The 17,078-nt window shown below is 36.8% G+C and overlaps 1 protein-coding gene across 3 annotated transcripts in view; it reads right to left on the bottom strand.

Annotated features, from left to right (window-relative positions):
* The window catches only part of zdhhc18a (zinc finger DHHC-type palmitoyltransferase 18a), a 48,333-nt gene extending 32,447 nt beyond the window's left edge, over nt 1–15,886 (bottom strand). The window contains exons 1-10 of one of the 3 annotated variants that reach the window (XM_067448359.1): nt 15,621–15,886; nt 15,251–15,411; nt 15,009–15,158; nt 13,801–13,938; nt 11,993–12,047; nt 11,045–11,147; nt 10,822–10,931; nt 9,614–9,716; nt 5,957–6,025; nt 5,061–5,191 (exon numbers count right to left, since the gene is read on the bottom strand). In XM_067448359.1, the coding sequence (XP_067304460.1) occupies nt 5,984–6,025; nt 9,614–9,716; nt 10,822–10,931; nt 11,045–11,147; nt 11,993–12,047; nt 13,801–13,938; nt 15,009–15,158; nt 15,251–15,411; nt 15,621–15,865 (1,107 nt within the window). In that variant the 5' untranslated portion in view covers nt 15,866–15,886 and the 3' untranslated portion in view covers nt 5,061–5,191; nt 5,957–5,983. Of the gene's footprint in view, nt 1–3,375; nt 5,192–5,956; nt 6,026–9,613; nt 9,717–10,821; nt 10,932–11,044; nt 11,148–11,992; nt 12,048–13,800; nt 13,939–15,008; nt 15,159–15,250; nt 15,412–15,620 lie in introns of those variants that run through there. The other 2 variants (XM_067448357.1, XR_010906413.1) reach the window with 2 other exon arrangements.
* Between the last annotated feature and the right edge of the window lie 1,192 nt (nt 15,887–17,078).

Below are 17,078 nucleotides of genomic sequence, written 5' to 3' on the forward strand. Positions count from 1 at the left end.
TTGTACTTGCTTGCACAAAACTCACCTCCACAAGTAGGTGTTGGTAGTGAATTGCTAAGGTATTCTGAGTGTTTTTAGTGTGCTGCTGTCTAACACTTTGAGCTATAACAGCATAATATACTTATGTAAATAAATGTAATATAAATGAGCATATTTTCATATAAATGTGTAAATAACATGTTTATTTGTATAAATATTAAGTTATTATTAATTGACTATAATTTCAATTGTATTTTAAAAAGTTCAATTGTGTGATAAATATCTGTGGCCGAGATTAATATGAAAATTAATGTAATTTAGCTATAGTACGTGCATTTCATTTTTTAAGCTGCACTGTAACAGTCACACCTGTTTTTATATTACCTGCATTTATACCTTTGACCAACCCTGCACAAAACACCTAGGACTGATTAAACTCCATAAAAATGGGAGCCTCAACTCCTTTTTAATGCGTTAATTTAACTCAAACCTGTTAGTACCTGAGTGATGCGTTATGACTGGTGGATAATTTTTCTTATGCCATTCACAGTGCTTTTTTAGATTTAGACTTAAGACTTAAGTGAAAAGTCCACTTCGAAGGGCACTTATGGTCGAATATACTGCGAGTCTCTAGTCCCTTCAATGTTCTGTGTCTTTCATTTTTCTTGCCCATTTTATCATCTGTCAAGTGAAATCTCTAGCACAAATTAATTTTTTTATATCATTACAACTATTTGTAAGCAATAGAAAAAGCCTTAAAAGGCACAATATGTAATATTTTTTGATTAAAATAGCCAAAAACCACTAGAACAATGTTATATATTTTGTTGACTTGTGTATTTGCATTATCCCAAATGTTTCCAAGGATGTTTAATCCAGAGAAATAAGCAATTTTAACACTTATCAGAAACATTATATCTGCGTTCCCCTCGATTTACAGTTTTATTTTGAAGAAATCATGGAAACACCAACGAAAACACCACCTTAACCGAAGCCTGGTTCTGTAGCCCCGTCCAACGATTTGTGCATGGCATGTTGTAGATTAATAACATAGGCCTAAGTGGAGCCAAACCAGATTGAAAATCCATGCAATAAACATACCACAAGCTTCATTTAGATTACAACATTATGAATGCATGGATGAACTTATTTAATGAAGATCCAGCTCATGTGGGCAAGATATTACATTTGTTCTTTCATTTCACCTGGATCTGGAGACTGGATTTGCAGACAGTATGTGTTTAGATAAATGAATGAAGCAAAACAATATGTGTAAGAAAATTTGTATGCGTGAATATTGCATTGTTACAGATTGTTTGATATCTATTGATTATAGTAACTGAACATAACTTAGCATGCTGTCACAGGCTGAAGAATCCTTTAGAGGTGCTGTTCACAAATCCCAAAGTCCCGGGGCTATGTGTTTTCTAGATGGGCTACCAAAACATTTCACCAGCCTGCCGACAGGCCATCTTAAATAGTGAAGTAACATTCCTTTCTTGGTGTGCGTTGTTCACTCTCTTGACTTGACATTTGAAGGAAAAATAAAATTGCAGAAGTTTTGATCACGCTGATTTGTCGGACTCTACAGCAGTGAGGCTTGTGCATGTGTGTGTGTTAGTGATGCACGGTTCGCGGTTTTATCCACCTGTCAGGCAGGCGAAGTAATAAAACATAACATTACAATTAATTGCGGTTGGATGAAAGATAAATCATTGTGTTTGTCTAATAAAGACATTTTGCGAGCCCTGTGTGCGAATCATTCCGTTTGCAGTTTTCCCACACGCTTTCAAAACAATTCCACACGTTTACTCAAGGGGGAGCCAAAAGTAATTATAATATAATCACCCTGCTTCATACTACGGTAACTTTAATAAATCTTTAATACATTAGCTCATCCATGAATAAGATTTCTGCCCAAGTCCGATCGAATTCTTTTCCAGCGGCTGTAGAGGGGAAGACAACAACTAAATCCGCTAAATCAAGGCGTCATCAAGCCACGCCTTTGTTATGAATTTCCCTTTTGCAGAACCGCAGCAAGTTTCACAGCAGACTTCTTCCTGACAGTCAAAGCGGTTTTACATCATGAAAGTGCGGACTCGTAGGAAGAGCCATTTGGTACAGGGCCTAATGCGTTCAGAATTGAATTCAGAATGAACAGTCCCATTTCCTGTTTGTCTAGCATCTAAAAACACCTGTAATTTCCACACTATTACAGTGGCTGACGAAGAATGTTTTGTGTCTGAGATGCAAAAGAAGGTACAAATTACTACATGCTGACAGTGTTCATTTTTGCTTAATTGAAATCAGCGTAGGTGGAAAAATAGCAACTTGTGATATCTTCTAGCCAATGTGAAGTGGTCCAGACAAAGGTCTTTGTGGAGAGAGGTAAAGCAGGATGTGATCTAAGCCAAACACCATTTCATGGCTTTGCAGTGACAGACACTTTTCCTATGTTACAACCACATTTGATGCTGTTTTCAGTCAAAACGTGTGGATGTTTTCTCTGTTTAAAGCAAATTATTGAAATAATTTCTAAATGATGACTTGGACTGTTATACTCAAGTTGTCTACAATTAATTCTATGTCTTAGAAAACAAGTTCCCTGCGTACAAAGGAAGCGCTTCTTAAACATGCCAACCATAATTGCTCCAAATGACATGTAACAACAAGGCAAACCTCAAATCAACTGGTGTGATAATTTCACCTCTTCAGCTGTAAAGTTCCTCAGAATTGTGGCACTGTATCAGCAAATCAATTCCTTTTTACCCAGATACAGGTACATTTTCTTCTGAACTCGTCGAAGTTTGGTTGAAAGATGGGTTGTTATATTTTTATGACAGAATCTGACAAGCACATGTTGCATGAGGGTAATTGAGGCTAGTTCTGGGCTAAAACACTAGTCCTCAGGTCTTCTATTTAAAGAAATCTGGATGCCGAGTACCAATAGAAAAGATAAGAAGCTCCTTGTATTGCAAAGAAGAAAAAGCACTGGTTCAAATTCAGCCGTCAATGTTGTTCTTCTCTACAGTTGCCACATCTTTTTGTAAGTCTATAGACTAGCTTACACAAAGAGAGCATTTCAGCATTTTCCATATCCAATTTAGTTACCATAAACGTCAGCTTGATGGCACTGTGGTAAAGCCAAATATCACATCCAAAGCACTGTGATTCAAATACTTGAATCTATCAAAAAGGCAATAAATCAACAATCCCTCCAGGAGAAACAAACTCCACATCTGACGCATGCAAACAAGAAGTGGAAAACTGTGCCATCTACTGTTTAAATGAATGTGCCCAGTCTGGCATGCAGCAGATCATGGAAAGAAGCATAAGATGTTATGAGATTGTATCCCTCAAAATAAGATTAAAGCATTAACACAACTAAATCCCATTTAGAAAGAACATTTGTTTATTACTTTAAGTCTTCAGGTGAAAAAGGATAACACAAAACAAGTTATACATTCTTTTACTTTCCCTCCAACACTGCTGGCAGTGATAAACTATTTAAGGTCTAGTTCTGAGATGTGCAAGACATTTCTGCAACTTATTCTGTCAACTTTATAAATGTGCCAGACTCTTCACTAAAAAACTGTCTTGATGTAAATGACTCATTTATCACTAATCCATCAATCTCAAGGCAAAAGGTTTTAGTTACAACAGTTCTTCTCTCAAGCTTAGTAAAAACACTTTAATAATAACAATCAGAAAACAAATGTTGACCCACCAATGAAAAGTCAGAAATACTACAGGGATCTTCCTAGATTAAAAATGATTTTCAGTGGTACAAGTATCATAATATGTATTATAATTGTAATTATATTTACATATTTTGCTTCTAAGTATCAAGACACTTTATGCATTTGACAGAATTTTTGGTAACACTTCAAAACACGATTGAATATAAGCCAAGCTTAAAATTGAAAACTTTTCACATCATGTATTAATCTTAGTTATAGTTAATTATTTTTGATCATAACACATAAACTGTTAGTTTACACAACTCAAAAATATTAGTAATAAGTATTGTATGCAAAATTTTACAGTAATTTAGATTGATAAATGATGTAAAAAATATTTTTCATTTCATGATGCATTAACAAATGAATGAATTAGTTATCACTATACAACATTTGTTTTTTTTTTTACCTCAAAATGCCATGGGAAGTCAAACTAAAATTAAAGTTTTGCTATAGGAAACCCAAAATTTTACTTTGGTGGCCACCAAAACATTTTCAAAGTAGGAAAAACCCTGTATTAAAACAACTCAAAATAAACAGAAATATGAACTATGTTAATTCGCTGAAAGTCACAACATTATTCAGGAATTGATAACCTCTGGACCGACAGTAACAGTGTATCATTTACATAAACAGTAACTGTCTAACACTCAAATCCTGAGCTCTCCAATACTGTTAATGCAAAGATTTTTAAACCAATGACTTTACTGTAGCAGGTCTTGAACACCACACAAAATGAACAGAAGTGACTGTCTGAAGTAAGGCTTTTTTAGACCCAAGTGACCTTTCAACGCATATAATTATTGCATTAGGTCTAAGTAAATGGCAAAAGGCTTAAAATGAAAATGGCTTGAGGTTCCGTTAAACACTGATCATCTGTTGATTTTTGCTCAAAAGAACTGAAAATCAAAAGCATCTTCTGAAATGCATTGTTAACGGAACAAACAAATCTTGAAATCCCTCTGTTATTCAAAAATCAATGCAGGCTTATTCTCATTTGTTGAAAGATGGCATGTTTCCTGAGAGGATCCTGAGTATAATATGTCACAGTTTCTTAAAAAGTGTGATGCTGTTCTCAAAGTGGTAACAGAGAGGAGAATATTTGCACAAGGCTGCTGGTGGCAGAGATTCTGCGGTTAGTTAAGTGGGATAAATCCCATGTCAGGAGCGTCACTAAAAATAAGCGGACTCTGAGAAAGGGAGTACGGAGGGCTGGGTAGACGCAACATAGGTTTATGGGTGTGAAGAGCAGCACGTTTGTTCTCTTTCTGGGGGCAAGGCATGTCTGTGGGGCGTCGGGCCTGGCGGCCTGAGCAGCCGGTAGAAGGTTTGCTGGGGGGAGAGATGGTGATGGTACTTATTAGACTCTCTTGGGTAACCGGGGCGGTTTTGGGTGTGCCCGGAGTGCAGGTGCTCTGGATCACTGTGGAGTGTGCCATTGATTCTATTAGCTCCTTTGTGCCCTGTGTGCACTGTGAAAAGAATTGCAACAAAAAAAGTGTAAGAGACTAAACACACTAACAAAGAAGATCACAGTCAAAACCTATGGGTATGCAAGTGCCAACTGGTGTTAAGACAGCACAGTAAATATGAGTATGAGAAGCTAGCCAAGTCAGAATAAAGATAAAAGTAGGTTAGTACTGCCAAGGAAATAATGAGATGAAAATGTGGAAATCAAGCATATGAGCTCAGGGTGAAGCCGTGCAGCTGATTTTATAAGGGGTTCTCCAGGGGTCATAAAAGGATGAAAACACCTCCTTAACATCAGAATAATCATCCATCATGAGAAGAGGTGGAAAAGAACACATGTGCATGATAACTAGCATGACCTCAGAGGACAGAATCCTGAGACTGGATGAAAATGAGATAAGCACAGATGAATCGTGATGATGATGATGATGATACATTAATTAGGAAACAGTGACCTAATGGAGGAAAAGCAGAAAAACTGCAGACCTCTGGCGAGCACTAATATATGAACACATGACCATTATAAAATGGAGTAAAAACAGATGTCAGCTAAAACACACAACTCATCCAGGAGAAAGAAGGAACAGAGAATAGACGACGATCCCAATGATTTCCGTTCTCATGACGGACATGTCTTATGATCGTGGTTTCAATGCGAAGAAATGGAAGCCAAGCAGACGGTTCAAATAAAAGGCTGAGTATAGGCCAAAGAGTCATGAGAATATGGTCACAAACGGCATGCAAGCACCCCTATGTAACACCCTTACCATTGAATGTCAGATCTGCAGGAGCCTTCAGGCAGTGCAGGAGAGAGCAAACTCCTGACAGTTCTCCTCCTGTGTAAGGTTTATAACTTCAAACATCAGGGCTTGATGCAGGTCAATATCAAAAACAGCACAATAGACTAATATGATTTGTATTTGCATTTGTGGACTCGAAGCTAAAAGATTTAAAAACATAAATGTTTTACAACTCTATCCTTTCCTGCATTATTTTACACCACTTGTAACTAGCTAGCTTTCCACGTGCATATCTTCACACATTAAACAGAAAAGGTGCAAGCCTCATTAACTGTAACACTTTCCCAGGAAGACATCATTAGCTGGGGTTTACATTAAATATGATTAAACCTGGAAAACCTCACATGCGTTTTCACACGCTTTTCTGTGTCAAAGCTTAGCTTTCAGATCTTTCAAAATTGTGGTTTCTGTTCATATCTGCACTACTGTTTGAAAGTTTAGGGACATATATGGCTCATTTCCACAGAGCGGTGGGGTGGCACGGTACATGAAAAAAAATGAACCATTTGGTTCGCTTGTCTAGGTTCGGAGCATGTGCATCGTAGGGTTCGACGCATGCGCAATGTAGCCTCCTGCCTGTGCGTTACCTCAGACAGCGGGTGTACTTTCCGAGCAAAATAAGAGGTGTGTGTGAACACATACAGTAAAATAATTAAAAGACAGTAAAAGTGGAGTGCTGCAGGTCCTGTCATGTGTTAAAATGTCAAGTGGGTGAGATAAGGAAGGCTGCGCCGACATCGTATAAGTCCGGTGTGTGAAACATTTTGGATTTCTTGTTACCTTTGATGACTGAAATAACATAGAACTGTGACTGTGTGCCATTATTGTGCAAAATAAATTCAATATGCTAATCGAAACACTTCTAATCAGTTCATCTGAGAAGACATCACGCCAATGTGTCGGTAGACAGTAAAGCAGGCAGCCAGTTAGGAAACAACTACTGTCCGCAGCATTTAAGCAACCTTTCCGTGATAAGGACAGGGCAATGGCCGTAACTAAAGCATTGGAGAAGTTTATTGCAAAAGACATGCAACCGTGCCGCGTGATTGAGTGTGAAGGATTTCATCAGCTGATAAAAAGTACTCAAGCCGCGGTATAATATTCCATCCCGCCGGCACCTCGTTTTTCACTTATGTTTAATGTATTTTGACTTGTTTAAAAAGACAGAGCTTTAAGAGTTCCTCTATTTTTCTTTTAAAATATACAACTTTTTTTAAAGAAGTTGAACAACACTGAAGTTGGCAGTTTGATAAATGCAAGTTCATTCTTCAGCTCAATCTTTGTTTGTTAAAAAGGCAAATACGTTCCTGTAGAAATAGCAATACATATTCTCCTTTTTTAGCCAAATAAATAAAATGCATGTCATCGATGTCTTCTCTCTTACTGTATCAAAATCTCACCTAGCTTCCTCAGAGATTGTCCCAATAATGTGCTTAAAGTCAAGTCAAATTCAGTTTGTACATAATTACATGATATAACATTTTTTTTTTAATGCTGTATCCTAAATTGTGGATAATTAAGCTATATATATATATAAATATATAGTAGTAAATTTCTGAAGTACTGAAGTAAATTTCTGTAAACGATTAAAAGAAAACAACCAATAGAACCGGACAGAACCAAAAACCGTGACCCTAAAACCGCGACACAAACCGAACCATGGGTTTATGAGCCGTGCCACCTCTACTGAGCGGTATGGCAATTTTTACTGTTTCCAATGTCAGAAGTTGTGAACGGTACCCTTATTACTAACCATGTCGTATCACTTTTTTGACACCCTTCCGTTGGGTTACCTAGCACAGTAATCTAGTACTAAAGGGTGGAGCTAGACTCATTGCAAAACATTGGTTGGTTGACAGAATCGTCATTTGCTCTTGCTTTTTCGGCTGTTTTTCCTTGCGGCCTGTAGCCTTGATTCTAATAAAGCATTTTGTCTTCTTGTGACAAAAGCCACATGCCGAGAAGTGTCGCTTTCTTCTTCGCCAAAAATGATGTAGATCGCTACACCAAGCCTATTATAATGGTGCTGTTGGCGGTGGAAACGCAAGCCGGATCAGGGTTTAGCGTCCCGAATCATACTGAACTAAAAAGTACTGTACTGAGCTATACCGCTTGGTGGAAACGAGCTAAAGACTATGTTTTTGAAAGTAGCCTCTTATGCTCACCAATGATGAAATTATTTAATACAATAAAAAGTGTAATAATGTGAAATATTACTACAATTTAAAATAGCAGATTTATATTTTAATATATTATAAAATGCTATTTATTCCTGTGATGGCAAAGCTGAATTTTCAGCATCATTACTCCAGTCTTCAGTGTCACATGATGCTTCAGAAATCATTCTAATATCTGATTTGGTGTTCAAGAAACATTTCTTATTATTATCAATGTTAAAAACAGTTGTCTGTTTTTGCATTCATTTGAATTTTATTTTTAACAAAATGTAAAAGTCCTTCTGTCACTTCTGATCAATTGCATCCTTGCTGAATAAAATAATTAAATTATTTTTTGAACATCTAACTGACCCCAAACTTTTGATAGTATATGGTTTGAAATAAAATGATTTTTGGTGGATGGAGAAATATATGAGGATTATATACCATGGCTACCAAGGCTGTGCGATTAAGAAATTTACCACAGTAGCATGCGTGGAGTACTGTTTTGCGCATGTGAGTGCCTCATGTTTGGGTAAAATGAAAGTGTATTGTGTGCTTGTTTCTGTGTGAGGATAATCTGGGATTGCACAATTGACCAAAATTAAAATTGAATTTTATTTGGCTTGATCAATGTAATCACAAAGGCTGTGACTGGATTGATCGGTTTGCAGTAAACGCTGCTCCATCTCGGCAACACTGAGTTCGAGTCTTTTAAATTGTGCATTTGAAAAAGCAACACATGACAAATATCTTTTAAAATTTGTAATGAGAAGCATTTATAAAACATTTTAACAATGAATGACATTTTTATTTTATTTTATTTTAAAGTGTTTTTAAAATAATAATATTTATTTTGTGTAATACTTTTATTTAGTAACAACAATAATCCTAAGTATCATTATTATTGTCATTCGTCATATTAATACATAAAAACAACATTTTGGGCAAAATTGCGCAGCCATACAAACAAGCCCAACAAACCTGCCGTTCTTTATAATCTTTCCTTGGGAAAACTCCATGATTCCTATGCAGCTACCTATGTGCCATTTCCTCAGCTAGTCACATGATAAAAGCTTTAGCTGCATTTTCAAGTGCTAAACCAAATTATTGATTAGTGATATGGGCTATACGCTAAATTAAGCAAGTGGTATTATGTTCCTGCTGTCTGGCACATAAAGAAAATGTTTGTCCGAAAACATTTCTGGTTAAGGTTTGTATTTTGTGTGTCCTGTATGGAACATTAATGTCCTTTGCCTGTCACATGCATGTTTTGGTTAAATGATGAACTGCATCACTTGTGGTTGTTTGCAGAGATGGTAACAGGATGTTTTATACTTGTGCTACAATTGTGGCACTTTCACACCTGTAGCCCAAGTGCAAAAAAAGTTTACATATTACATGATATGTTATCATGATTTTGGAACTAATTCTCTGACTCAGATATCACATGATGAGGTGCTCTTACCATGTTTGTGTCATTCTTGGCCATGAAGGGAGGAAGCTCAGCCTCAGAAGTCACCGTTTGAGGTGCATCATCTGGAGGTAAAAAGCCTCTTCTGTCAATCAGGCTGTAAAAGATGAAAAGGATGAGTTGGTAATCTATTGTTACTTGACTTTTAAAACAGCACAACTCTGAAAGAACAATTATCATGTCAGAGATGAGAAACATGTTCTTGTTTGTAACAGTACTTTCAGCCTTAAAGGGGTACTTCAGCGCTGGGAAGATAAATCTGTATTTAAACTGGGTCATTAATGTAGAAGAAATGTGAAAGTATTTTTTAATTTGGTGCTTTCTAGACTGAGAAAAGACTGAAAATGTATTTTTGTCTCATGGGGATGAAAGACAACAATTCCCAGAATGCGTTGCTGCCCTACGAGGCCACCGCTACTAGATTACTGAATCACTTTCACTTTTTCACCGCGACCGCGTTCATTCTCATAAAATCAGTTCAGTTAGAGAACAGACACTACAATTAAAAACTGAACGTGTCTGTTCAATGTGTGATTTAGCCGCTGAGGGAGTCTCAAACAGCGCAAACGCTACAGGAGTCAAATTACATGCATTCGTGATGAGCTGAATGAGCTCTCGTGATGAGAGCTGAGGTAAACGCGAAGGCACTCACGGCATACATTCACAGCGCATGTTCAGTCTGGCGCGTTTTCAGTTCATGTTTTTGGAAGCCTCACTTTTATAGGAATTAATTTGAGAAGTTGAAACACTTATTTTGCTCTGCCGGCCGCACTGTTTACAAGAATGCCTGAGGCTGCAGCTGTGAGCTGAGTGCTTGTGAGCGTGATCTCCCATCCCCCATGTGCGAGTTGAAAACATGCAGAAATGGCTCCCTCTGCTGGCTGTAGTCTTTAGCCTCTGGCCAAAAATTCCTCCGATGACGCACAATGGCGATATTTGCGTCATCGGAGGAATTTTTCCAGAAATAAAATGCATAAATCTCTTGTCTCAGGGGGATATGAGAGGGGGGAGCACAGTCATTTGAATATACTTCAGACATGATACAAAGACATATGCTAATCGCTGAAGTAACCCTTTAAGCTAAATGACAAGCAGTTGACATTCTTTACTTATTCTTACTTCACTTAACAAATTCTTTAGTCTGACGAATACTAAAATAAAAATTTGTTTCTGCTATGAAGCAAATTGCATTCAGTACTGACCTGGGAGGCATCGGCCCACATAGCACCACACAACAGTTTGTGAAGATGTTGTTATAGGTGTAGGGATTCCCTGATTCTTCACCTCTTTTACTGGACCAAGAGCCTTTGATCTGAAATGTATAAAACATTGCAATTAAATGACTGACTACATTATTAAAAAAAAAATATTATACAGCTCCTTTGATATTATCGATTAGAATCGAGCATTCATGGTGATATTTACATCTTCGTTGGTTGTAAGGTTGGAGGCCACAAGATAAGTATGGAAACCTGACAGACCCAGAATGGACCAGATGGAGAAGAAACAAATGACCAGCTCCACAACAGTGCAGGAAGGGTTAAGGGTGCAAATCTGCCGAAAACGTGTGTCAATGTCCAAATATACATTATGAAGGTCAATTCACACCAGTAATGGTAATCATAACGATAGCTATATAGCATCCAGACCAGCGGCGATATCGTTTGGTTTATTCTAAGCACAGGCTGCAGTTTTGTTTTCTGCTGGTTAAAAATTTAGCGTTTTAAATTCTGATGGATTCCAATTGGCTGTCATCCTTTTAAACATTCATCAGCTGGAAAAAAAATGGTTCTGGAAGTGTTTTCACTTTATCTGTGGTTTATCTGCTATTCTTTTATATTTAGAAAAAAATTTAAAACTTTATCTTTATCGTTATCATTATTGTAATTTTCCTTGGTGTGAAGAGGCCTTAATAGTACAAAATATACAAAAACAGTACAAAATAGTAGTGATTTTTTTTTTTATATATAATTATGCAAAAGTATTCTCATGTGTTTGAACAGTCATTCTGCCCCATCACGTAACCAAAATGTACAGTATCCTTCTGAGGTCAGAGCTAGCCAGGTTGATTAACTCACAGGTTGTGGTGGAAAACCGTGGCATGACCTCTAGCTGCAAACTTAAAAGAGGGCTGGACACCAGAGGAATCTGTACCTAGTGATCAATGTTGCCATCCTGACAGGAAAGCAGGGCGTGGTGGAATCCTTGAGCCGATTAGGGATGAATGGGATTAGGAAAAGGCAGAACCAACAGCAGTGTAAACAGACAGTGAACTCTGTCAGCCTTACTATTGTGTGCTTCTGAGCATGGGGCAGTGCAGACAACAAGTTTGCCAGCGATGAGGACAGGGTGAACACAGTAAAAAAAGGATATCTGGCTGGGCTGTCCTGTATTGCCTGGATGATACCACTGCTTTTCATTTGTGATCCTGTTGATAAGAGTAACTGATCAGAGAACTGCTTAAAAATTGCATACAAAAAATACAACAATCTCACACATATCTACAGTAACCGTCCTGTTCAAAAGTTTGCATTTAATTGATGCAAAATACAATAAAAATAATGTAATAATGTCAAATACTTTTCTATTTTCTAAAGTTTTCTATTTTAATATATTGTAAAAGGTAATTTAATCCTGTGATGAAAAAGCTGAATTTTCAGCATCCTTCAAATCAATTTTATATGCTGATTTGATGCTCAAGAAACAATTCATATTATTATCACAGTTAAACAGCGCTGCTCAGTGTTGCCAGATTGGGTCGACGATTTCCAGCCCAAAAGCTCACTAAAACCCTCCCCCTCCAAGAAAAAAACACTCAAAATTTTAACTGCCAAAATAATGTGATATAGTTTTTTGCCATGTCAATCAAGGTTGATTAGCATTAGTTTATCTCCAAAAAATATAATAAAACATATAACATAATATAAATAAATGTATACATTTTCCATAAAAATGGATCAAAACAGGGCAAATACATTCAAATAATCATGCATGACTAAAATGGAAAGTGGAAACTGTCAAAATAACAAAATTAACCGATGACTTTAACCCATTGAAAAAAACACATTTATCCTTTCAAATGTCAACAGTAAGAATAAACTAATTTAAGTGCAAAAAGTGCTCAATATAAGTGATCGGAACAACGTAATTAGCAGACATTACACACATTACTGCACACACCAGTGCCAACATGTGTCATTCACTGATAGCCTACATACTATATGATAGTCCTAAAACAAAAAAAAATAACAAGAATGCATTTACCTTTGTAAAGGTACAGTAAAGGTTATGTCTTTCGTGAAGTATATTTGTAGAACATAACGCAGAACATAACCGTCAAAACTGATGAATCACTGATTCAAACCTCTTGCAGCAGCTGTCAGTGACAAGTAGAGCGCAGTTTAAAACGATTTTTTAAAAGTTGCAGATATCCTGATCAGAGTGCACACGATATGGGATTATGACAGGAGTCATAATCCTATATTCGATTTCAATTCAAGTCATTCAACTGTGCTCTTAGAGTTAGTTATATTTATGAATAGTCTTTGAGTCACAGGTGTAATCCAAGTTGAGAGTTGGTTAATTTCCCCACTCATTACTGTAGTAGATATACTGTATATAATTGCCACTTTGGCATAGCAATCACTTCCAGCTATTTTTTACTTTCAAACTGTCATGAATGAGCACGTCTCCCTGCTGATCACTGATAGGCTGAAAGTACATGCTCGTTGGCGACGTCAACACCAATGCCAGCTGACTCTATGCTGGGCCTGTGTGTGTGTCATGATGACTGATTTTATGGATTACATGCACACTTGGGTTTGTTATTAACCAATTAAACTATAAAATTTTGATGTTTTAAAACCACCTAACTGACCCCAAACAAGCACAAATTTTGTCCACCCGCCCAAACCCATTTTTACCCCCACAATCAAATTCAGAACAAAATCTGGCAACAATGGCTGTGCTATTGTTGTGGAAACCGTGATGCATTACTTTCTAAAACTCTTTGATGAAATGAAAGTTCATAAGGACAGCTTTTTAAATAGACATTTATTGTAACGTCATAAATGACTTTCCTGTCATCTTTAATTTCTCTTTAAAAAAATCTCCCCACTGACAACTATCATACGCAATAACAATGGTTGTTTTTGTGTGAAAGTGACTGTGGTGAAACTTACGTAAAGTGAGGTGAGTGATCACACAGCCAAAGATAAAGGAGGTCAGAAAGGATAGTGACACTATGAAGGCATAAAAAAAGCGATAGTTGCGCTTTCCAACACAGTTCCCCACCCAAGGACAATGATGGTCGAACCGCTCTACAAGGGGAACAGACACAGAAACTACTGAGAAACAATGCTTACGAGAAACCTTACGGGGAAAAAAAAGAGATGTGCATTGTCATGCAATGATTTTAAGTAAGTGATTTGTGTTATAAGTTAGACTATTACACATTTATTATAACATGACATTTTTTAGCTTTTAAAGAAACAGTTCACCCCAAAAAATGTCATTATTTTCTTACACCTATGGGGTTCAAACCAGCATGAATTCTTTCCATAGAATTACAATTAATGGGTACTTGAGATTTAATAAAGCAAAAGTTTCACAAAATGGACCATATAACTTGTGCGGTATATTTTATGAAGCCATTCAATTGCTGTGAATGAGAACATTTAAGATGAAATTACAACTCTTTATATCCACCCTAATTCTCCACGATCCATTCACAAGATTTCATTACAAAAGCTTATATTGCTAGATTTGTGAAATAATTATTTATTTTGAGTCTGATTTTCTGAATGAGCTGATTTGGCCAGGTCTAAATTATTAGTACATGAATCATTAACTTACTGATTGCAGAATTAACAGCTCAGTGAAGGGGAAGATAATTCAGTCTATACATAAAGTGTAAGGCTTCAGAAGACATGGAATAGAGTACACAATTTGAATAGACTCCTTTATTGTTCTTGTTGAGGTTTTAAAGTGATAGTTCACCCAAAAATAACATTTTTGTCATGATTTACTCACCCTCATGTTGTTTCAAACCTGTATGACTTTCTTTTTTTCTGTGACAGACAAAATAATATATTTTGAAGAATTAACTATTTTGGTTAACATTGGCTTCTATTGTATGGACAAAAAGATCTCAAAATATCTTATTTTATGTTCCCACAAAATAGAAAGTCACAGGTTTGAAACAACATGAGAGTAAATCATGATGTAATTTCCATTTTATAATAAATGCATGACAAAAATAACATGTCATCATTACATTTAAGGTTTTGAAAAACATTTAGGTGAGTGAGAAAAAACATTTTAATTTCTCAGTAAACTATATCTTTAAATGCAGAAACTTTGTATGCTTGATATAGAAATCCTGCCTTACCAACACAGTTGTCACAAAGGCTGCAGTGGGATGTCCGGGGCGGACGGAACATCTTGCATGTGAAACAATATTTAAGCTTGACCACCTGGTCATTTATAAGTATCTCTTTAGTGCGGGGAGGTGGACGGTATGTTGACGATCCAGAATTATCTTTAAAGAAACCCACAATTGTAATAACAACATATACAACAAATAAGTTACGAGGCAAAATGAAGACAAATAATGTACATTATTAGCCTCACCAATCTGTCTCTCTATGTCCACAGCCTCATCCGGCAAAGCCCTGGGTATGATCCCAGGGTCTGTAAAACTGGTTTGAAGGAGGGTGAAGATGACAAATAGAAATAAGACCCCACCGATTACTGGAATGAAGACAGTGAGGTTAACCACCAGAAAGGGGCAACTGTTGGGAATCAAGAACAAAGGCAAGAACAAGGTTATCACCTGATACAAATATGGGTTAAAAAGCTTACTTTCTGATGATAAACGAGTGTATGCATCTCTTTCAGACAGGCATGATGTCAAGAAGAGCGGTGGAGATGTCTCCATTGTCAAAAGTAGTAGTATTGTCTAGCACACTGGTGTCTCTGTGAGCAAGTGCATACTACTCACTCAAATGTGAAGAATAAGCCACTGGTGATGAAAATAAGGGCGATGGTCAGCGGGAGCACACCGCATTGACTTGCCAACATAATACGCCCATCACAGAAGAAGCGATTTTTCCCAGGGAATACCTCCCATTTTCTCCGCAGGCGCTGGGAGCTTTTCCTCCCACATGGCAGGGAGGAGGAGGACGTCCGGGTGGTTGGTGTTCTTAGCGCTCGAGGGTCTATTTGTTGATACTCACAGTTTTTCATTTTCAGAAAATGTAACTAACACTATACTATAGATGTAACGTTAACCGTGAGAACAGGTTAAGTTAACTTGTTACAAACAAAACCCTAACAAAGAGGAAGCTAGATCAAAACTACATATTTGGTGTGAAGCTCCGTCACATATAACTTAAGATACCGTGACAAATGTACTGATAAATGACTTGAATAACGTTACTAATATTTATTGTTCGACACAACTAAGTTACTAACCTAAGCTAAGTTAAGTTAGAAAGTCCACAAAGCAAACAATTGGTTGCTCAGTGCATTCGTTTGTAACTAAACATCCCCTATAGGGATTATCCCGGCAAACAAATATGATATTATCATGCCATGTTGTTGCTTTCGATAAATTATGAGTCTCTTAGCTAAGCTAATTGCGTTAGCTTTTTGACTAGCTGTCAACTATCTCAGCGGACGACATTAAGTTAACGTTACTCCTCACGGACTGTTCAACCGTCATTTTAACGACACCCGGCTTCTCGCGCTGCCTAGTCGTCCGATCGCTATCCAACCTTAATAAGTCTTAGATCTTCATATTATATAGAGCATGTTGTTTATAATTCTCTAGTAAGAGCTAATATAACGCAGCGCTCAGCTACAACAATATTTACCTCAGCGCGATCACTTCCCTAGCCGAGGATTACCTGAAGAAAGCGACCAATGATTTGCAAGGGTTGCGTCATCTCAGCCTGACCAATGAAAGATCACTTCCGAGACGCTATGCCACAGCCGGTGTAGTTTTTACTGACGCGAATGTAACAAATACAAAACACCCGCAATTATGAATGCAACAAAATATGTAACCTGTCTAAAATAGAAACAAATCTTTTATAATTAACTTTTATAGGCCAAAGCCCGCTATGCGTTCTCCTTTTTAAAAACAAAGCACGGTTTGTTTCTCCTACTTTTTTTTTTTGCAAGGTGGTTGTAACAATATTGTTACAACCACCTTGTAACAAACAAGGTGGTTGAGAGTTGTGTGTTAACCAAAGCTAAAACTTAAAATAAAAAAATAAACAGTAAGTCGAAATAAAATCTAATATAAATGTTAGATGATAAAACTTAAACCTAAAAAATTGAAACCATAATTAGAAATGCTTTGGCATTTTGGCATACTTATACATACTATATACATATCAACAACAAAAATTAAAGCCCTCTCGAAAATATTAAAAACTATCATTTGATAGGAACA

Source organism: Pseudorasbora parva, chromosome 7 (genome assembly GCF_024679245.1).
Source record: "Pseudorasbora parva isolate DD20220531a chromosome 7, ASM2467924v1, whole genome shotgun sequence".
Taxonomy (NCBI): Eukaryota; Metazoa; Chordata; class Actinopteri; order Cypriniformes; family Gobionidae; genus Pseudorasbora; species Pseudorasbora parva.